Genomic DNA, 23,811 nt, shown 5'->3' on the forward strand with positions numbered 1-23,811 from the left:
CTTTTGGATACATATGCTCGAAGCATATCCTCCAAAATCTGATTCACTCTTTCAGTCTGGCCATCAGATTGAGGATGATCTGAGGAACTCAAATTCAAAGTTGTTTCCAACTTCTCAAAAACAAGTTTCCAAAAATCACTCGTAAACTTAGAGTCCCTATCACTGACTATGTCCTGCGGTAACCCGTACAGTCTAAACAATTGCTCGAGATTGCTGCCGGCCTCGGCTGCGTAAAGTAGGTGCATGAGTTGGCTAAACAACTCGAAGATTATTTGAGGATGGGCCAGATCCGTCCAAGTAAATCGCCTTGGGGTGCACTTGTGTTGCTTAGGAGAAAGAAGGACAATACCTAGGGAATGTGTATAGATTACAAGAGATTGAACACGCTGACCATTAAGAACCGTTATCCTCTCCCTAGATCAGATGACCTGATTGACCGGTTAGCAGGAGCGAAATATTTCACGAAGATAGATTTGCGTACTAGCTACCACTGTCAAGTCCCCACGGATCTCCTCGTGATGATCGTTCTTGGTTCGAGACTCGAAAGAGTATGTCATGTGCACAGTGTGTATCTACCGTGTGCTACACGCACGCAAGACCAGTTTTGAGGCTTGGGGAAGCTTGGAACTAGGCAGGCTGATTGGCGAGCTGAGTTAGGGATATACTGACGGGCGGGCACCCAAGTATGGACGGGCGGGCGCCCAAGTGTGGACGCCCGATGACCGGCCAAGAGCCTATAAAAGGTCGCCAAGGTTAGTTATTGGGATATAGAGAGTCTCGCGAGTTTGTGAGAGCTCTATGGTCTTGGAGCCTGGTTCTAGTGCAAACGTGCACCTGCTTTACGCAGCCGAGGCCGGCAGCAGTCTCGAGGCCCGCGAGGGCAGCTTCGTGGCAGTATGGAACGTCGTGAGGAGGATATTGGTTGGTACGTCATCCTAGTTAGCTCAGCTCGTGGCTCGGTGGGGACAGCCAAGACTGTGGGCTTGCCCACGGCTGTCATGGTTGGGAGGTGAGTCAGGCCTGCACCCCCTTGTTGTTTGTTTGCAGGTTTCGAGTTTAAAACCAAGATCGATCACAAGGAGATCCATGGGGTCTTGACATCCCCGCTCCTGCGGTTATGCCAAGAGAAAGATAAGGAATTTGGCCTTCTCTGGAAGTCATCCTCAGTCCAGCAATCCGTGCCAAAAAAGGAAAGCGTGAACCTCTCCCATGAGGCTCGCTCCAAAGCGTGTAAACCCCCTTCGCGTCCACCCTTCTTGTCAGAAGGTTGCTCAACCATATTAAAATATCCTCCCACTATCCAATGATCAACTTGGGGAATGACATTTGTAACGGTGTCCCAAAAGGCCACCCTTTCACCTCTCACGTTAGGTGCATAGATATTCAAAATTCCCAATTTCTGACCCTCATGCATGATCAAGATCCACTACGCTCTAGCAGGGATGATAACACCGTGCCCAATAACATGAGGCATAATAGGTGCTCCCACTGAAATACAAACACCCCCTCTAGTCCCAACTGCTGAGGACCAGAAGGTGTGGCCAGAAAGCATCTTACCGGTTTTGCCACACTGAGATCTATCCAATTTGTGTTCCTGCAACAAAAGCACATCCATAGACCCTCGTGTAACAGTAGGGTGAAGCTGGTCCTTCAGAAGGCGCTTCCTACCACGGGTGGGAAGCCCTCCAAGGCCCTGAACATTCCATGAGACGATTCTCATGGAAGAGAAGAGGGTTTAACCCCCGATCTAAGAAGATGATGGGCAGCCTGAGGACGCCTCTCATAATGCTGGAGGATGGGGAAATCCACAAGGCAAAGTCCACTGACATGCCCTTGTCCGAGGCCTTGCACCGTGCCTGCATATGTATGAGAAACCTGTTTGCCTTGCGGGGCATCAAGGGCAATGGCATCATGCTGAAAATCCTGCAATACATGATCCCCACTGTGCTGAACATCCTGCATATCGCCCCCTCCAAGTAGAGAGGACTCCACAAAATCATCCTGATCAGAAATATCATCTCTTTGCAAAGATGCATCAGCTGACACATCCCTCTGACCAGAAACATCATCTATCTGTACATGATCCGAGGAGGAAGCCTTCGCATCAATCGCACCAGGGGGGCGGACTTGAGAGACAGCACGCCATACCTGGTGGACTGAAGGACGGGAAAGAACCAAGGGAGGTGGCGCCTGAGAGGCACGCTTACGAGGCCTCCTGTGACCTCGAGCCCGAGGACAGTCTCGAGCAAAGTGACCCTATTGGTGACAAACCCGGCACTGATCGGGTTTACCTCCAATCTCCATACGTTGCTTCAAAGGGCCACAAGGGCCCGAAAGCAAAACATAGTCCTCAAAGAGCTCAATGTCACGGGCAAGAACCATGACCCTGGGGACAGCATCCGCCAAGGAAGTGGCCACCTGGGCAGAAGATGTCGGCAAGGCGTGAAGGGGGGGCACTTGAAGAACAAGCCCAAAGGCAGACCCGATGGCCTCTAATATAGGCCAATATGCGCGCGGAAGACCTGGGAATCTGAGAGTAATCGAGAAGCGGTTCCGGTCTTCCTCAACAGGGTCAAAATAGCTGGAGTAGGGAAGAAAAAATATCTTCCTTGGGCCCAATGGCAAAGGCTTGCCCTTCAAAACCTCTAAGGCTGCGTCCTCAGAATCAAAATCTACTTGGAAGAAACCTCTTCCAAGCAACCTGACATCTCGCAAGTGTAGAGCGAGGTCGGAGGGCACAGCCGCCAAGACCCAATCTTGAGCCTGGAGACAGGACGGGTGAGATCCAAAGATTCTGGCAATGAGGGTCGTTTTGGAGTCTTTCTCTATTTCGGCGTAGAGGACTGCGAGCTCGGCTTCGGAGAAAACAATGGTTCGCCCGGCCGAGGGAGAATGATTAGCCATGATGCTAATCGAAGAAAAAGGCCGACTTGAACCCGGATGAGGAGCAATCCGAACCAAGGGGAAGAGGAAGGCGTTGAGGCGGACGAAAGGAAAGGAGGGAGGAAAAGGGAACAGCAAAAAGGAAAAGGGAAGCAAGGGGAGAGGCTGAAATTATAAAGGCAAAGAGGGGCGGGGGAGGGGCAGCACAACAGCGCTGCGCTGAGGAAGGAGGGAAGGCGATTAGAGGAGGGGAGGCGAAACGATGAACAGGAGGGCTAGGGCGGCCAAAGGCAAGGAGGGGAGGCGGAGGAGGAAAGGGGGTGAAGCAGGAAGAGAAGCGAAATGGTGCAGCGAAGGAAAAAACGAGGAAGGAGGGGGCAGCGAAGAGGGAGGGAAGCGAAGGCAGAGGCGGAAGGGAACGATTCAGGCGATGGAGGAGCGCAGCGAAGGAGGAAGGAGGGGCGCAGATCGGGGAGCTCAGGAAAAAACGGGGAAGAAGGAGGGGGCAGCAATGAGGGAGGGAAGCGAAGGCAGAGGTGGAAGGGAACGAACCAGGCAAAGGAGGAAGGAGGGGCGCAGCGAGGGAGGAGGGAGGGGCGCAGTTCGGGGAGCTCGCGGGGTTTCCTGCAGCCGACCAGCTGTCCTGTGCATCCGAGATATCTTTCATTGCATTTTCGCATAATATATAAGAGAAACAAGAGGACAACTTCGACCCCCCTACACCAAGATCGAGTTTGACTCACCCACTTTTGCAGAGAACGTCATGCAGCAGTGCTCCTTTGCGGTACACGGTGTCCATGTGTACTTTCAGCTCGATAGAGGTCCAACCCACTGGTGGTGGGCACAACTGGCTTCCTGGTCATGGTCTCTTCCTGGGCTTACTAAAAGAGTACCACAAGCTTCTGTCAATGATTGGGTGCACACTTGTGTCGCCGCCGCAACCGTAACCCATGCAGTGGGGTCTTCTGACCTTTGCGCGTGGTGATCTCCCCGGAAAACATCCACTGTTCCTGTCGCTTCCCTGCGTCAATGGATCACACTGAAGGCAGAAGACCAACTTCTCAAGCCTCCTACGACGTTTGCCGACAGATAGGGGAATGCCACCCTGATGACAAACAATCGCAGCAGCCCCCCACAGGCGACACCCCTATTCAGCTGGCAGCTGCACCAATCTCTCGCCCTAGCCTCCCCCCTCGTCTCGCAGAGGGCCCCACCCCTCTCCCAGGAGGAGCAACTAGGACAGCAAGGGCACCCCCCGAGCAGGCATGGCAGATTTTGAGACTCCACCAATGGCAGAGGCACACCCAAGGCACCCAGCGGAGGGGGCACTGTGTCCCAGATGCAGAGCCCAAGGACCATAGTGGGTAATTATCAAACTCACGGAGTACTGGGTGCACCTCCTCAATGTTCATGCCCCTAACTCCAAGAGTTGCCACAGAGTAAGGAATAGCCTCTCTGTCCCCAACTGTTTTTCTTGTCTCCCTTGATTGAGACTAGGTCATGTACTTAGCCATTTCGGCTGCATTTTGATAACTAATGGAAGGATCTTTTCTTGAAATATATATTAACTCATATTTTTGGGCTGAAGCAATAGCAATAGCAATTTATTTTATGAACAAAACCCCTATTGCAACAATTCATGGCATGACATATATATATATATATATATATTCCAGGAAAAGATCCTTCCATTAGCTACCAAAATGCAGCCGAAATGGCCAAGTACATGACCCATATACATGGATACATATATATATATATAATTAACTAATTAATTAATGGATCTAAACTAGCAATAACCAGAAATCTACTTGTGGGTTGAGAGACAAAGAAAGATATATTAAGTGTCTACTAGAGACGACCCAATGGGCCTATGAGACCAAAGTGATACAATAATGTCCGTGGAATATTTCATGATGGAACAAAAAAACAAAATAGAACAAATCAAAGCTATCTCATGGGAGTGATACAAAAATTCCATGGAAATCTCATCATCGAATACAAGGAACATGAAACATGACAAGAGCCTCAACCTGAAATAGATGGAATACCACTCTCCAATATATCAAGCATGGGGCTAATGAGTATGGCCAAGAGGTCTCCCTTAGCTACATCACATGGAAAGGTACCTCGATGGTGGTCGAGCACGGATTTGGAGCTGATGAGTGGATTGTGGTTGTCATCCGAGGGACCGTGGGCACCAGGCACCCTGGAGTACACATGCCCGGTCCAAGGTAACTCCTAGCAGGCGAGAAGGGTCCGTGGGTGTCGTCCTCTTTTTTTTTCTTCTTTTTTTTTCCAGAAATCGACTTCTATTAAGTATGAGAAAAACATACAACAATCACAGCTATAAGCCGGAAAAGAATACAATCACCCCAATATGTAAGGTGATTTCAACCATTGAGGAGCATCATGATGCCATGTAAGACCTGTGGTACTAGAGGAAAAGAAGATGCCATGGTCCCATTCCCGCATAAATATCACACGCTTCGCCTGGGCAAAACGAGAGGGCCCCTGAATGTGAGCCCAAGTAGCCATAAGAGTGTGGATGATATCACCCCATATAGTACTAATGCACTGAGACCTAAAAATCTGGACACCCTCCATAGCCTCCGTGCATCTAGCTCTCCAGATTTGCCATGCTGTAATACTGGCAATAATCTCCCAACTGGTGTCAATCCTTTGTTTAGGGGGTGTATAATCAGAGTGAGGAACATCCTACAACAAACCATGCTGGGCAATACCTCTACGAATGAAAAAAGCAGAATCTGTACCACTGCCCTCATAAAAAAGCTGCGGACTAGACTAGGAGAGCTAAGCAACTGCCCCCCAAGTCACATGCATGGCTCAACCACTCAATTTGCCCATAAGTTGGGCTACAGGATCCCAAATCTGCTGTGCAATGCTGCATCCCCATAGACAATGTTGTACGGACTCAGAATTTGCCGCACATCTAGGACAGGAAGGTGCTACACCGAAAATTGATCTCCACTAATTGGTGGGGAGACCACCATGTAAGAATGACCAAAAGAAATGAGAGATCTGGCTCCTTCTGTATGAGAGCCAAAGTCTATGCCAATATCTGCGCTATATCACTGGAGAAATATCATAGCTCTCCCAATGAGGCCTCAGAGTAGGGATCCTATGCATCTATCAAGTAAGGAGAAGCCTGGCATTCCGAACAATAAAGGCACTATTCTAGGTTTAGGTGAGGACCGCCTAGCTCCCGAACCCTGACCTGTGCCCCTCCGCCTCTGTGGCTGCTTCACCCCCTCCTTCCTCCGCCTCCCTTCCTTCCTCCATCGCTGCGCCCCTCCGCCTCTGTGCCTGCTTCGCCCCCATCCACACTCCGCCTCCCATCCTTCCTCCATCGCCATTCGCCCCTGCCTCTGCCCGCCCTTCTTCGCCTCATCCTTCCCCACTGTTCGCCCGTGCCTCTGCCCGGCCTTCTTCGCCCTCCAGTTTGCGCTGTTTCGCCTCCCCTCCTCTCCCCGCCTCTCCTCCTTCCTCCACCTCTTCCCTCTGCGCAGCCCTATTGTGCTGCCCTTCTTCACCTTTGCGTCCAGCCATCTCCCCCTTGCTTCCCTTTCCTTTTTGCTTTTCCCTTTTCCACCCTCCCTTCCTTTCCTCCGCCTCCTTGCCTACCTCTTCCCCTTGGTTCGGATTGCTCCTCATCCGGGTTCAAGTCGGTCTTTTCTTTGATTAGCATCATGGCTAATCATTCTCCCTCGGCCGGGCAAACCATTGTTTTTTCCAAAGCCGAGCTTGCGGTCCTCTACGCCGAAACCCTCATTGCCAGAATCTTTGGATCTCACCCGTCCCGTCTCCAAGCTCCGGATTCTGAGGACGCAGCCTCAGAGGTTTTGAAGGGCAGCCCTTTGCCATTGGGCCCGAGCAAGATATTCTTTCTTCCCTACTCCAGCTATTTTGACCCTGTTGAGGAAGACCGGAACTGTTTCCCGATTACTCTCAGATTCCCAGGTCTTCGTCGCGCATATTGGCCTATGTTAGAGGCCATCGGGTCTGCCTTTGGGCTGGTTCTTCAAGTGCCTCCACTTCACGCCTTGCTGACATCTTCTGCCCAGGTGGTCACTGCCTCGGCGGATGCTATCCCCAGGGTCATGGTTCTTGCCCGTGACATTGAGCTCTTTGAGGACTATGTTTTGCTTCCGGGCCCTTGTGGCCCTTTGAAGCAACCTATGGAGATTGCACGTAAACCCGATCAGTGCCGGGTTTGTCACCAATAGGGTCACTTTGCTCGAGATTGTCCTTGGGCTCGAGGTCGCAGGAAGCCTCGTAAGCGTGCTTCTCAGGCGCCAGCTCCCTTGGTTCCTTCCCGTCCTTCAGTCCGCCAGGTGTGGCAAGCTGTCTCTCACGCCCGCCCCGCGGGTGCGATTGATGGGAAGGCCTCCTCGGATCATGTACAGATAGATGATGTTTCTGGTCAGAGGGATGTGTCAGCTGATGCATCTTTGCAGAGAGATGATATCTCAGATCAGGATGATTTTGTTGAGTCCTCTCTACTTGGAGGGGGAGATATGCAGGATGTTTAGCACAGTGGGGATCGTGTATTGCAGGATTTTCAGCATGATGCCATTGCCCTTGATGCCCCGCAGAGCGAACAGGTTTCTCGTACATATGCAGGTACTGTGCAGGGCCTCGGACAAGGGCATGTCAGTGGACTTTGCCCCGCAGAGCGAACAGGTTTCTCGTACATATCCAGGTACTGTGCAGGGCCTCGGACAAGGGCATGTCAGTGGACTTTGCCCTGTGGATTTTCCCGTCCTCCAGCATTATGAGAGGCGTCCTCAGGCTGCCCATCGTCCTCTTAGATCGGGGGTCAAAAACCCTCTTCTCTTCCATGAGAATCGTCTCATGGAATGTTAAGGGCCTTGGAGGGGTATTGCTTCACAATTTTATCGGTCTTTGTTGACTGCATAGGTGCCCTCTCTTTCGAGAGATGTGGCACGGCAGAAAGTTTGGGAGTGCATGCCCAGGCTCATTACAGATGCTGTGTGTTCTTCCCGGGATGCCCCTTTCTCGAAGGACGAATTCCTTCACGCACTGCATGCTCTTTCCAGTGGTTCATGCCCAGGGGATGATGGTCTTTCTCCCGCCTTCTTTATTCGTTTTTGGGATCATATTGGAGATGCTTTCACTGTTGCCCTTCAAGAAATGTGGTTGTCGAGTATGATGCCTCCATACCTCACGGAGGGGCTGATTCACCTTATCCCCAAGGGTGGGGACAAGACTGACATCAAGCAATGGAGGCCCATCACCCTTCTTGGATCTGCATATAAAATCTTAGCTAAAGCCTTGAGTATAAGGTTGCAGCCTAGTCAGCAGCCTCTTGCCATTCTTTTGCTTGATTTTGAAAAAGCTTGACAGAGTGGATTGGGATTTTTGGAGGGCACTATGGCACGCATGGGGTTTTCCCAAAACTCGATCAGAGGGGTGTCTTGACTATACAGGGAGGCTCATAGCACTGTTTTAGTTTGTGGGGGGCGCGGTGAGCGTTTTCAGATTTCCCGTTCAGTGAGGCAGGGCTGTCCCCTCGCCCCTTTTCTGTACCTCATTGTAGCTGAGGCTATGAGAAGGTTTCTTCGGGCTGCCCCTGGTGTTGTGGGTCTCAGGCTGCCTTTATGCACAAAGGAAGAGTTTTTGGACTCTGAGTTAGCAGATGATACGGCGTTGTTCCTTGAGGCTTCACATGCTTGTTTATGTTCTTTCCGGACAGCCTTGGAGGCCTTTTGTTTGGCAGTAGGAGCTACTATCAATTGGCATAAGTCAGTTGGTTTTTGGATCAGTGATTCTCCTCTTGCAGATTGGGGTACAGATGTTGGTTTTACTTGGATTGAGAGACGATGCTCTGCCAAATACCTTGGTTGTCAGGTGGGCGTTGACATCTCCCCTGCACAACAGTTTGCTCCAGTGCTCTTAAGCATTAAAAGCAAACTTCATCACTAGAGTAGGAGGAAGCTCGACTTGGCCTCTAGAGCTTTGGTGGTTAACCAAGTTTTGCTAGCCACGACTTGGTTTATCCCTTCATGCTGGTTTTTCATAAGGGCTGCATTGGCCAGCTTCGTCGCCTTATTCTGAACTTTCTTTGGTCAGGGCTTGATGGAAATGCACACACCAGGGCTAGAGTTGCTTGGGAAACCATTATCAGGCCTAAGCAGGAAGGGGGATTGAATATCATTGACCGTGAGGTGCATGCAATGTAAGGCTTTGCTTTGTAAGCTGGCTGTTAGGGGCTTTCTTCCAGGCACTGAGCCATGGAAGGACTTTCTCATGCAGCAGATCACGAAGTGTGTCCCTTTTCGCAAAGGTGATTGGACTCTCAGATCACGCTTTATTTTTTCGGATGCAGTTCACCGCTCCCCTTCATCCCCCTTGGTTAGGTCCCTCCTACGGGCCTGGGACTACCTGAGGAGTTTTTTGGTACACATCCCCCCGCGTTCAGCGGAGGAAGTTAACCGGCAACCCATTCTGTGGAATGATTTGATCTTAGATGTGCATGGTAGGCCTCTTGGGGCAGCTATGCATATTCTTTCGGCTGGCTGGGAGACCCTATGCCCCACAGTGCTGGCTTGGAAGAGGTTGCAGAGCCTCACCGAGGTACAGAGATTGGATTTCACGCAGCATTTGAGAGGCTCTAGCCGGAGGATTGCATAGATTGATGCAGCCATTCCCAACCGCTGGATTACTGGATCTTTCTTGGAAGGCTGTCATCATTCTTGGTTTGGGGTTTTTTCTGGGATAGGTGTTCCTCTTCAGGTTATGGGACTCCCCTTGCCTAGGGATTTTTCTATACAGGATGGATGGCACCTGGAGAGATGTGACGTGTAGGACCTTAATGAGGGCCCCCAAATTCGTCCAATCAGAGTTGTTGGCAGGTTAGGGAAGCACGTTTTTGTTGACACCCCCCCCCCCGGCGGGATGATCACAGAGAGTGTTAGCCTTTGGCTGTATGGTGGCTGCCCTATTAGACATTTGCATTGGGACCCCGGTGAGTGGGAGTGGAAGGATGCTTGTAACCCTTTGAAAAGCATGCCTTTTTTCAGTTATACGATGCGGAATGCCAGACATCTTATCTTGGGACACATTCAGAGTGTCCCTACTCTTAGACCCCATTGGGAATCTTACGGCATTTCGACTGACATTCAGAGGGTTTTTTGGCGGAGATTGTGGCATTCTTATAGGAAGCCACAGATTTCCTCCTTTATCTGGGTTTCTCTTCATGGTGGTCTGGCCACCACTCAGTGGAGGTCTGTTTTACTGGTGCTTGCCCAGCATGCCCTAGATGTGCAAGAGTTTCGAAGTCAGTTTACCATTGTTTATGGGAATGCAAAGAAGCACAGAGGGTTTGGTCTGCGATTGCACACCTCTTTGGTAGGATTAATTTGGATGCTATCATTTCTTTTGGTTCTATCATTTGGTTGACACAGTCTGGGCCTCAACTGAGATTCGAGGGGACTGACAGGAGCTTGGCCATTATGGTTAGGCAAGGAGTTGCTCGGCAGTGTTGTCTTCAGGATTTGCCACTTTCACACTTTGTCCCTCCGGCACAGAGGTTAGACAGCTCTTGGGAGATTATTGCTAGCATCTCAGTCTGGAATATCTGGAAGGCTAGATGCACCGAGGCCATTGAGGGTACTCCCGTTCTTGTTTCTCAGTGTCTTTGCAGGATTTGGAGTGATATTATTCACACCATCATGGCTACCTGGGCCAAAATCCAAGGATCTTCGAGGACTGCGGAGAGGAAGCGCGGCCAGTTTATGAGAGAGTGGGACATTGGTATCTTCTCCATTTTGTAAAATTTTTTCATACTTAATAGAAGTCTCCTTTCTATTTTTTTTTAAAAAGGAAGGCTTTTCAAAGGATCGAAGGCATCAATCCACTCCCACTCTCCTGGATCCCACTGAAGATATCTGATAGGACTGCCACCATATAGCCACAACCACCAAGAGCCATGAGTCACTATCTGAGGAGAAGGGTCAATGAACCAGTGCTTCCCCGAGTGACCAACAACCCCCTAGTATTTGGGATGATCTCCTCCATACTACATCTCCTCAATCTCCCACCAGGCATGATAGAATAAATGAGGCAATCTTTATCCTCTTAGCCCAAGAGAGCAATGACCTGCAGAGGTATGCCTATCCTCGAAAAAACTCCCAGCCAACTCGGATGATAGTCTCCGTGAAAGGTCCCACAAAGCCACTCATGCAGAATAGCTGCATCAATCTGATCAATACGAATGCGAGAGCCCCTAAGATGCTGAGTGGATGCAAGTCTCCGATCCTCCGGAAGACTCTTAAAGGTCTTCCAAGCAAGAACTGTGTATGCGCATCTCTCCCATCCTGACCATTGCATATAATGAGATGCACCAAGTGGCCGACCAACCTCATCCTGATGAACTCGTTCCACATAATAGGTTGTCGGTCAGCCTCATCCAAAGACCTAGTAAGCCTTTGTCGCAAAAAATATCTCATGCTTCTCCATGCTCTGACAATGGCTGCAATAAGAGGGGAAGATGGTGCCCTAATATCAGCCCCTGTGAACAAAAACGTGTCCTCCTCTTGAGTCCGGAAGAAGTACAAAATACCCAAAGGGTCTATAAGAAAGAGTGAGAGAAAGAAAGAAAGTTATATTTACATCTTACAAAAGGCCCGATGGGCCTATGAGACAAAAGATGATTACAAGTATCCATGGAATAACATCATCATGGAAAATTGAAACTGAAACTAGAAACCTAGTAACTGAAAGAAACAGAGACCTTGTATCTGCACCGCAAAGGCCCATAATGAATGTAATATCCTCACACAATGACAAGCCATGGACCATATCAGGCAGCTATCTATTTACATTTAGTATTTTCAGCAAAACATCAAAATCTCACTAACACCTTCCTTTTGCAAAGGAAGAACAACCACCAAAAATCCTACTCAAATACAACATATACCTTTGATTTGACATGGCATCCAATTCTCCACTCTTCAACTGTTGGAGAATGCCAACTGCATCACTCATCTTAGGACGATTTTCTCGGGACTCCTCGGCACACGACAACGCTAGAAATATAAAAGATAGCAAGTTTTCATGGTTGTACGTTGTGTTTAAGAGGATGGGATCTGCTATTTCTATCCCTTTTACAGGAAACCTGTTTTGAACCCATGCATGCAAGGTCCTATCCAACGCAAGGCAAGACATCGTTGGCTTCTTCCTTGTGATAAGCTCTAAGAGAAGTATGCCATAGCTATAAACCTCTGCTTCTCTAGATAACATTTCACCTGAGAGGCACTCTGATAACAAAGAGAAATGACAATCCATGAGATTACACGAAGGGAATCAAAAGAAAATATTGGCATAGCATACATGAGAACTAGCTGTAATGTCTTGTTAAATATGGAAGTGCGCATCAAAGGCACAAGGAAAGGGCCCTCTATTTTCACACATCGAAACAAAAATCAAGTATCTAGCATACAACTATAATTTGAAAACAGGAAAGCACTCCCACAGCCAGAGCTGCTTATCCTCTCAGCAAGATTGTTATAAAACTTGCTCAATTCCATGCTTGAAAACTTTGTCCAGCTTTTAGAAATAATTCTCCTTTAAAGTTCGCGAGTTTTAGATATCATTACTCCATCCATACATAATGCCAAGAGTTCAGCAAGATCAAGCATCTGAGGTCCCCATTATGAGGAGATGCCATGGTTGAACAGCCTGGATGCCTCACGCTTTGGTATGTACACTGGATGGTGGTCTATTGAGGCAAGATGGTTTCTACATGGCATCAAGGCGACAGTCACAACCCAAGACTTCTTAGGGGTCATGGTGTCAACGGGACAGTCACAACCCAAGACCAAATATTATCCTCTCAGCAACTTAAACAAGAAAATACAAATCTAACTTGGTGGAAGAGCTTCAAAATACTTGATGGAAGGTGGACTGGGGCTAAGCTTGAAGAGCATGCAAACCTACATGGTGAGACATCACAGCCAAGAATGTGGCATCATAGATAGGTGCAGAGTAAATTTAAAGAGGAGAAATTGAAAATAGTAAAAACCCAAAAACTTAATATCATGGGCACAAGAGATGTAACGTCACAACAACAACTAAACTAAGTATGAAAACTACAGGAACTAAGGACCCTAAAATTGAAAGATCCTAGTCGATAGATGAAGATGACACAAAGGAAAGGTCCTTCTCATTAAAAGATGCACGTGAGTTTTAGGTATCAATAGGAATGGTGGCCTATTGAGGCAAGATGGTTTCTACATGGCATCAAGGCGACAGTCTCACCATGTAGGTTTACATGCTCTTCGAGCTTAGCCCCCGTCTTTTCCTCATCTTCTTGGTATCCTCAACCACCTTCCATCAAGTATTTTGAAGCTCTTCCACCAAGTTAGATTTGTATTTTCTTGTTTAAGTTGCTGAGAGGATGATCTTTGGTCTTGGGTTGTGAGTGTCCTGTTGACACCACGACCCCTAGAAGTCTTGGGTTGAGACATCACAGCCAAGAATGTGGCAGCATAGATGGTGCAGAGTAAACTTAAAGAGGAGAAATTTAAAATAGTAAAAACCCAAAAACTTAATATCATGGGCACGAGATGTAACCTCACAGAAACAAGTAAACTAAATATGAAAACTACAGGAACTAAGGATCCTAAAATTGAAAGATCCTAGTTGATAGACGAAGATAACACAAAGGAACAGTCCTCATTAAAAGATGCACATGAAAAATTGGCAGTCCTTAAGAAGTGGGGAAATCCAAAAGAAGCATGTTACATCAATTAAGTATGAAGACATGAAGTATGATAGATACATACTCCTCAGAATCCTAGTCAGAGCTCCCCGACTGCTGAGGCTGTGCCATTCCCTCGCCCTCCTCTGTGCGCCCCCCTCTGCCCGCCTGCAAACCCCCATTGCCTGCTACAACCCTTCCCCCTCTACCTGCCTCCTCCCCTCCTCTGCTGCCCGCCTGTAACCAACCCCCCAACACCGCCGGGCAAACCATTAATTTTAAAGAAGCCAAGCTCATGACCCTCTTCGCCAAGATTGATAAAGACACCAAATCAACTCTCATTGCCAAAATCTTCGAGTCACATCCATCCCGTCTCCAGGCCTATGATTGGGTACATGCGGCGTTGCCCTCCGACTTCACACTCCACTTCAAAGATGTGAGGTTGCTTGGAAGAGGTTTCTTCCAAGTGGACTTCGATGCTGAGGAAGCAGCCTCAAAGGTGCTGAAGGGCAGCCCATTCACATTTGGCCCAAGAAAGATGTTTTTCCTATCATACACCAACTATTTTGACCCTGTTGAAGAACAACAGAACCGCTTTCCTCTTACACTCAGATTCCCATGCCTTCCACATGCAAACAGGCTGATGCTGGAGACCATTGGATCACCTTTTGGGCTGGTCCTACAAGTGCCCCCTATCCCTGGCTTGCCAACCTCTGCCACGCCGAGGTGGACACTGCCTCAGCGGACGATGTTCCCAAGGTTATGGTGCTTGCTCCTTACCATGAGCTTCTTGAGGAGTTCGTGTTGCTTCCAGGACCTAACGGTCTTATTGAGATTGCAAGTAGGCCAAACCAATGCAGGTCTATCACAAGAAGGGGCACTTTTCTAGGGATTTCCCTAGGGCTAGGTGTCATAGGAGACGACGCAAATGCGCCTCTCAAGCGACACAGCCTAAGGTTCTGTCTCAGCCAATGTTCTGCCAAGAGTGGTGAGTCATCTCTCATGGCCGTCCTCATGGTGAGAATGCTGGGACATAGGCTCATGCATCACCCACACACGATGTATTGCAAAATAATCATGTATTGGGTCAAAAAGATGAAGCTGCTCAGGAGGTCGGGGGCCGAGTTTTGAGCTGACCAGATCAGTCCGTCAGGGGTGTCCTCTCGCCCCTTTCCTTTTTCTCTTCTTTGCGGAGGCTATGAGTATGTATTTGACGGCAGAGGAGGTTGGTTTGAGAGGACTTCAGCTCCCAGTCCGGGGGGAGGATTTGCTTGATGCTGAGTTTGCAGACGACACGGGCTTATTTTTGCATGGCCAAGAGGCCAATCTTATTCGGGCAGAGCAGTCGCTCCAGGTTTTTAGTGCAGCTTCGGGAGCATTGATCAATTGGCGCAAGACAGTGGCCTTTTGGATCAGTAGTGCTCCCACTCCGGCATGGAGTCCGGACCCCGGTTTTAGATGGATCCCTCCCGGCACAGCAGTGCGGTATTTGGGATGCCAGATTGGCCTCGATTTGTCACCTGAGCAGCAGATTGCCCCGCTTCTTCTGAGCATTCGGAAGAAGCTATTGTATTGGAGTACAGCTCGACTATCCTTGGCTGGGAGGGTGGTGGTGGCAAATCAGGTGCTGTTAGCGACCATGTGGTACATTACGTCTTGCTGGATTTTTTCGAGCTCTTGCATCAGCCAGGTACAGAGGCTGATCAGGAACTTTCTGTGGTCTGGGCGGGACGGTCAGCCAGCTCGGGCAAAGGTTGCATGGGCAGTTATTACACTCCCGCTGGCTCAGGGCGGTTTGGGCATTATAGATCCAGTCGATCAGAGTAGAGCCTTATTGGGGAAGCTTATTGTTCGGGGGTTGCTTCCAGGCGCTGAGCCTTGGAAAGAGCTCCTCTTGCAGCGATTGCAGGCCCGGGCGCCTCCTGCAGGGGGTACTTGGGCACCAGAGATTCGCTGGATATTCATAGAGATGAGGAGGACAGGCCTCAGTAGAGGATGGGAGGACAGATTTGCTTTGAGTATCCTGAGAGCTTGGGAGCTACTGAGACCGGGGCTATCTCAGCGGCCTCCGTCTTGTGTTGAGGAGCGGGCCAGGCAGCCGCTCATCTGGAGCCCAGCGGTTCGTACAGAGCAGGGTCATATGCTGGGTTCTCGGCCTCGTCTAGCCTGGGGACCTTTAGCGGCAGGCCCAGCTCGTAGTTTTGGAGACTGGCAGGCTTTCTGCAGTCTACCAGAGGAGACCCAGGTGGAGAGGCTGAGTCACTTCAGAGGGGGGTTGATTATGAGGGATGATATTCAGGAGGCACTTTCAGAGGAGTGGTTCACACCTCTCGAGCCAGTGGCCCCACGGTGGATGGGTGCCTTCACTCAGTTGGAGATCCTGATTGCTGTCAGAGCTAGCACTGAGGATGGCAGATGCCTCTATTATGAGATTCAGGATGAGGGCCGACTCCAGAGAGTGGAGGTGGAGTCGCCTTTGGTTGCAGAGTGCACCTTTCAGAGGATTCGGGTAGTGGCTGCCGCTTCTCGGAAGTGGCATATTGACCCCGACCCTGCTGACGTGCTCCCGGATTGGCGTATATGGGCATATGCAGCGCGACCCTTGGCCCGGCTACAGTGGGACCCCGGAGAGTACGAGTGGCATGATCCTTATGCATCCCTTGAGGCCACAGAGATCACATTTTTCCAGTATACTGTTCGGCTGGGACGGCATATTTTGACGGCGAGGAGGACGGTTTCTCCAGCGGCAGCGGGGCATTGGCGATTGCAGGGACTATCACAGGAGTTCCTGGAGGATTTCTGGGCTCGACTCTGGGCTAGTCGACAGGCCCGCAGGATCTCGGCTTTTCAGTGGCTGGTCGCCCACAGGGGCTCAGCAGTTGGCACTTGGCTTGTTTATAGCGGTCTTCCGGCGGCCTGCGTCCGATGCGGCCACCCTATGGAGACACAGAGACATTGCCTTTGGGACTGCCCTCAGGCACAGCAGATTTGGCTGCGGATGCTGCGTATTCTAGCCCCCCTCTCTCCAGAGGGTATGTTTACGTGGGGTGCCGCTGCTTGGTCGACTTCGTCAGGGCCTGCTATGGGCTATGAGATGGAGCAGGGCAGTCAGGCCATCAGATTTATTAGGGGCCAGCCTCGCCTGGTTCCGGCACCGGATTTCTCGTCCGACAGCTGGACACAGGAGAGGGATTTACGATGGGAGCTCCTCAGCAGCCTCACCATCTGGTTCACCTGGAGGGCCCGGTGCTTCACGGCCTTTGAGGGGAGATTAGAGCCACCAGCAGAGACTGTTCGGGGGATTTGGCAGGAGTTGATCCACACCCTGCGAGGACAGTACGACCGCATCCGGGGAGACTCGGATGAGGCGATTTTACGGCGCCAGGCCTTTCATACCACTTGGCGCTGCGGCCCGTTCTACACCCTACACACGGGATCCCCCCGTTGGCACTACAGGCCACCTGTTTGGCTCTTCCCCCCCCCCATTGTATGATCCCCCCCCATTGTATGATTTAGCCGCTCAGTCCTTTAGACTGATGCTTGTATTTTGCAGCACCTAGGGAGAGTCTCCCGGGCTGCCATGATGTATTCACTGCTCTTCTCTCTGTTAGGAGCAGGAGAGATCTCTTTTGTAGCCCTACGGGCGTTTTTTTTTTACATAACTAATGAAAGGATCTTTTCTCGGAAAAAAAAAAAAAAGATGAAGCTGTTGAGTCATATTCACACAGAAGGATGATGCAACAGGCCAGAATGACTTTGTTGAGTCCTCCCTGTTGGTGTTGGACAGTACTACGCATGATGTACATGGCATGGGGGATCATGAAGATGCACACTAGGACATGTTGCCCTCTCACGAGGCTTTGCAAGATGTACTGCATGATGTATCTGATCACGATGCCTTGCAAGGCACTCATGTATCGTGCACATATGCAAAGACTGAGCAGAGTGACTTCCCCCTCCTTGAGCATTATGAGAGACGTGCATAGACACCGGCTAAGCGTTTACTTAGGTCTGGGGTCAAAAGCACATCTTTACCATGAGCATTGTCTCATGGAATGTGTAGGGCCTCACAGGGTTTCCCACCTAAAGTAGGAAGCGCCTTGTGAAGGACCATCTCTATCCTGCTATTACAGGTGGAGCCATGGATGTGCTCTTGTTGCAGGAGCACAAATTGGATAGGCACCAATGTGGTAAAACTAGTAAGATTCTTTCTCACTACACTTATTGGTCCAGGGCAGATGGGACCACAGGGGGTGTATGCATTTCTATTGCAATGTCACCTATGCCTCTCAATATCGGTTATGGTGAAAATTTTACCATTTCATATTCTCTAGGATGGTAATGAGAAATTCAGAAAAACTATCGAAGTCAGACATACATGCTAGGGTGCAGTGGATTATGTTCATGCATGAGGGTCGGAAATCGGGCAACTTGAATATTTATGCACCTAATGTGAGAGGTGAGAGGGTGGCCTTATGGGACACCATCACAAACCTCCTCCCCCAGACATATCATTGGATAATTGGAGGGGAAGCATCCCTCCGACAAAAAGGATGGCTGTGAGAGTAGAACACACCCCTTGGAGAGAGCCTCACAGGGAAGATTCATGCTCACCTTCTATGGCAGGTACTGTTGGACAGAGGATGACTTCCAAAGGAGGCCTAACTCTTTATCTTACTCTTGGCATAACCACGGAAGCGAGGATGGATGTATCTTGGCACGATTGGATAGGTTTTATGTGGCTGATTGGGACCTCGATAGGGGAAGCACCATTGCTATCATGCCTGGCACCACCGAGTTAGATCATTGCCCGGTTGTTTTGTGCCTTAGGCAGCTGGAGAGTCAGATGGCATCCCCTAGTGTCCGTATCCCTGATTCTCTCTATTTGGATGTTGACATTTCACATGAGCTCAGAGAGATTTGGAGGTCATGTGACGATCCCGACTCTCGACAGAGAGTTGCTAAGGCCCTAGAGAGGACCAGCGAGTATTATCACAGTGTTGCTTTGGCCAAGAAACATGAAGCTCTGGACAAGGAGAAAGCTATCAGGTGCAAGATTGCTATACTTTAAAGGGAACACGAGTAGCATCCACACTCTCCTTGGATCCCAGACCTATTGTCTACAGTTAGAGAAGAGCTATGTCTACAGTTAGAGAAGAGCTACAGATGGCCATGGATAGGAGGGCTGAGTTTTTGTTTCATGCTAACAAGGCCTTTTGGGAACAGATGGGTGGCAGATGCATCAGCACATGGGCCTACTCATCGTAGGGAATGTGTGAGATACTTGCAAGACTCACAGGGAGAGATTCAGACTGAGCCACATAACATGAGGAGTATTGCATCAGATATTCATGGAGTTTTGCTAGCAGAAAGTTTGGGAGTGCATGCCCAGACGTAACACAGATGATGTGTTTCTCATTGGATGTGCCTTTCTCAAAAGATGAGCTGAGACATGCATTGGAAGCTCTTTCAGAAGGAAAATGCCCAGGGGATGATGCCCAATGGCACATTTGGAAAGCTAGATGCACTGAGGCCATTGAGGGCACTTTGGTTTAAGAGTCACACAGCATTTGCAGGATTTGGAATGATATCATTCACACCCTCATGGCCACTTGAGCCAGAATACAGGGATCTTGGAGGGCTGCAGAGAGAAAGCGTGACCAATTTATGGGAGTGGTGTTATGGCATCGTTTTCACTCCCACTCGTATGGAACCTTGTTGGGAGCACAAGGTACTAGATTGGTTGAGATTTCCCCCTTGTTTGGTTTTAAATCTCCCTCTTGTATATTTTTTCATACTTAGAAGTCTATTTTTTGGGGGAAAAAAACACATGAAGTATGGCAGAAATGCAAGTGGAAGAAAAAGAGGTCTCCGCGAAGGTGTAAGAAACTAGAAATCAACTGCCTATATGTATGGATATGTGATAGTTCATGAGAAAAACATGTTTAGAAATGCATGGCCTGCAAGACGAGACAAGCTTTGCATGGTAGTATCAAGCTGTAATGGCGCATGTCAGCTCCATGCAACTTCATTGAGATGTAATCTTGCGTGAGAGACAAAACAAATCCTAGAAAAGGCTTGCCAATAGTAACAGTTACATTTAAGAATAAAAAAGACTAGATGCATGGAGTTTCTTAAGGTGGCAATACTTTTAAGTTCACACCTTCAAAGCATATGATTGCTGTTAAATGCAAGATGAGCATGTAGGTTGTTTTGACATTGCATAGTGAATTCATGACTGAGTGCTCCCTCCCTCCCATCATGTGCCCACTGCCACCTGGAGTTTCCCAGCCTGTCGTAGCCTTGGCCTGTCCACTACCCGCGCTCTGAGTAATCCTGTGTCATGGGCCCATACCCTGCATTGTTTAGCCGCTGGCCCACCAACCGCAGCAATGTCACCCTGTCAGTCACACACTTGCACCTTTGCCTCCTAAAGAAATGGGAAACTCTGCATTGCTTGCCCGCTGGGCCCCCACCCGCAGCAACGTCACCCTGTCACTCACGCACCCTTGCACCTTTGCCTCCTAAAGAAACGGGAAACTCTAAAAGAATCTTGATGTCATGTATGAAGACATGAAGTATCCAATGGAGGAAAAGGTCTCCAAAAAGGTGTGAGAAACGAGAAATCAATTGTCTGTGTATGGATGTGTGATAGTTCATGTTACGTCCTGATAGGCCTAGGGATGTGGACTAACCCAGGTTAGGGCTAGGGCTTAGCTGCGGCGTGGGGACTTGCATGGGATAAGGGTGCTAGCACAATGAGGTCTAGATTGACTAAGAACTTATAATTAATAGCCTAGGGCTAGTAATGGCTAAAAGCTTATAAATAAAAGCTAGGTTATTGCTATAGTGACCTTGGGGGCACTTACGAGTTTTTGTGGTATCCACATGGTAGACAGGAGGGCTACCAGGGGCATGCAAGACCTCGTGGCCATGGAGCTGCAAGGTGGGTGGTTCGGCCTAGTGGTATGGGATGCTAGGTTGGGGCCACCGGACCAAGCAAGCTCATGGCAATCAGACCCCAGGCTCAACGGTGAGTCCGGAGGACTGGTGAGACACTAGCCACAATCTAAGCAGAGTCATGCGATGCGTACAACCGTGATAGAATGTGGAGTACAACCGTGATAGAATGTGGAGTCCAAAGGACTCCACAATCTATCAACCGTAGAGTCCTTGGGCTGTAGTTTTTTTTTTTTTTGCGAAAAAGGTCCTTCTATTAGTTACCAAGAAAACAACCAAAATGGCTAAGTACAAACTCGTCCTCAAATGGGAAATGAGAATCAAGATGTACACAAGGGGGAGGATGCTCTCCTTCTCTAGCTAGGTGCTCTACAAGGAGAAGGCTATCTCATACATTGGGAGGGGGAAACAACCACACAGGTGGTCTATAATGCCAAGTGGACTCACCACCACTATATCTAAGAAAAGGATCATGCCGCAGATCCTCAGGAAGGCCTCCTGACAGTTCCGCATGTGGTCTGAGCCACCTTGAAGCTACCCCCACTGACCATGGAGGGTATGAATGATATCGAGCTAGATGCTCTGTATAGACTTTGCTAGTGAGGTGAGGGTGCCCTCCATGGCTTCGTTGCATCAAGCTCTCCATATAAACTACGTAGCTATACTGATGCAGATCTCCCATCTCTAGGCTAGAAACTCGCATCCAACAACATGTAGGAGGAGCTCGAACTAGCACTGTAGAAATACTAAGGTGAGAGACCTGAAGGGCTGGTCTCCCACCTCCCTCCTCATATGGCATGATGATCGCGGCCTCAGTGGCCCAACCAACTGTGCCCCACCTACCATAGTGAAAATGCATACGATCCGTTGCCAAACCTGCTGCGGCTTCGGCACTCCCAAAGGCAATGACATTGAGACTCCTGGGGATAGCCACATCTCTAACATGATGCTGGTCTACCCCCAATTGCCAAGCTCCTATGTGCTAGCTGCCACATGAAAAGAGTAATTTTATGCGGCCCAAAACTATCCCACAACCGCTTCTAGAAATCTGAGAGAGAGTGTGGCGGGAGGCCCTAGGACTAGTGTCCTTGCTGCTCGAGTGCCCTCTACCTCTGACATCTAAATCTTATGGCCTAGTCGTGCAGTGGAAGCAAAAAAGGGGGTGCCAAGCATCTCCTCACTGTCCTTTGGATCCTGCCAAGTCCACTCTCTCAAGTCCCATTGGAAACTCGTGAGAGGCCAGCCCTCCCAAATCCATAACCGCCAGTCTCTCTCTAGCCACCTTGGTTGGTGGAGGGTGAATGTGCCACTTATGTGCATGAAAACCAATCACCCTCACCCTCTACAAGGTGCATCCTCTAAAGTCCTCTAAGGGGATCTCTGCTCTCTCCAATCTGCCATGAAGCCCAATAGAGAAGGTGAGTAAGGGGGAGCTCTCATCCATGCCATGACCTACCAAAAGTATATCGTGCCAGGTGAACACTCCCACCCACGGTCGGGGGGGAGAGGGTCTGGTATCAGGGCCAGCCACTCCAAACTTCCAAAGGGATGGAGGAGTCAACGTTGAGGCTAAGAATCTCTCTCCCTTGGACCCCATGGCCCTCGCCCACGGCCACGCCACCACAGGAGGATCCGGGCCATCATCTCCCATCGTTGCAGGATGACCTCGCGCCGGCTCCGTTTAACCACCTTGAACACCATGTCACATCAGCCCATGAGGGATGTATTAGGGTGATATGAGAGCTCTCTGCTCATGTATCTAGATCAGATTTTATAGCTCTAGATTTTTGTTATCTTTCTTTATTACTATTTTGTACCCAGGATGATGTACCTCATGGATATGATGTAGCCTTTTGGTCTCATAGGTCATTTTGGCCTTTTGAAGACGTTAATACAACTTTCTTTCTTTCTTCTTTCTCTCTTGGGCCTCCAGGGGCAATTGTTTGAATGTAAGCCAATCTCCAAGTGACCTAGCAGGACCCGTGCTCAAAGCTCCCCATGATATGTGCGGGTGATGGGACTACTAGGCAAACGGACCGTTGGGTTCCAAATTAGAGGTTGTCGGGGAGGCTACTGGAGGTGACTGTTGAAGGGCTGGCCTAAGATGATCCCAAGCACGCAAGAGAATGGCTACAAATTTGTCCTCAAATGCACGGCTAAAGCCACAACCCGCATCTCTGTGAAAATCTCTCATGCTTTGGGGCCAAGGGCCTCCCACGATCGGGGTACAAGCGGAGATCCTAGCCAAGAGGAAGTCCTTACAAGGCTCACGACCCATAGGAAGACCTCAAATAATCCACTTGCCCAATAAACCTCAGCTCTAAATGGAGGGGTCGATGATGCCCAGGCCCCTTGTGCATCTCGGCTCCAAGCGGAGATCCTAGCTAGGAGGAAGTCCTTCCAAGGCTCACCACCCGTAGGAAGACCTCGAATAATCAACTTGCCCAATAAGGCTCGGCTCTAAATGGAGGGGTCCATGATGCCCATTCCCCCTCTGCATCTTGGCGGTAGAGATCCTAGCCAGGAGGAAGTCCTTCAAAGGCTCACCACCCATAGGAAGACCTCAAATAATCAACTTGCCCAATAAGGCTCGGCTCTAAATGGAGGCATCGATGATGCCTAGGCCCTCTCCGCGTCTCGGCTCCAGGCCGCCTTGGCCCACGCAGGTCTCCCATCACTGCTAGCCCACAGGAAGTTCTAGCTCAAACACTGAACTTGACCAATACAAGCCCGGGAGAAAGACCAACAAGAGGTGAAATCAAGGAGCGCAATCAGTTCTTGCTGACGCATCCTGGCCAATGTAGTCACCTCCCAGAAGGTGAAGATGCTGTCCATAATACTCCAATCTTGAATGAAACCGGTCTGTGTACCATGTATCAAGTCGGGGAGACAGGGTTGTAGTCTCCAGCTGATGGCCTCGGCCAGAAGTTTGTAGGCAGTCCCAAGGAGGGTAACCCCCTTCACATCTTAGGAGTTAGTAGAGGCTATGACGACATTACCCAAGGGAAAATGCCCGAGAGAGGACGGACTTCCAGCCTCCTTATTTTTTCGTCATTGGGAACTCATGGAAGGCGGCCTCGGGGCTGCCTTCAATGAGATAATGGTTATAGGAGCCTTGCCAGAGAGATTGTCTGAGGGTTTGATCCGCTTGATTCCCAAGGAGGGTGGTAACAGTGACTCTCAATCCATGGGCTATCTAGTGCACTCTCCTGAAGCTGTTGTAG

General features: G+C 49.6%; 1 protein-coding gene across 11 annotated transcripts in view; it reads right to left on the bottom strand.

Moving 5' to 3' along the window:
* The window catches only part of LOC147627513 (uncharacterized), a 70,888-nt gene that overhangs the window by 16,053 nt on the left and 31,024 nt on the right, over window positions 1-23,811 (bottom strand). For 5 of the 11 annotated variants that reach the window (XM_086814431.1, XM_086814430.1, XM_086814428.1 and 2 more), the window contains exon 3: window positions 11,846-12,185. The exons of 5 other annotated variants lie outside the window; for them this stretch is intronic. In XM_086814431.1, the coding sequence (XP_086670557.1) occupies window positions 11,846-12,185 (340 nt within the window). Of the gene's footprint in view, window positions 1-11,845; window positions 12,186-23,811 lie in introns of those variants that run through there. One more of the 11 variants, XM_086814436.1, reaches the window with a different exon arrangement.

Source organism: Cibotium barometz, chromosome 20 (genome assembly GCF_041138505.1).
Source record: "Cibotium barometz isolate CiBa-2024 chromosome 20, ASM4113850v1, whole genome shotgun sequence".
NCBI lineage: Eukaryota > Viridiplantae > Streptophyta > Polypodiopsida > Cyatheales > Cibotiaceae > Cibotium > Cibotium barometz.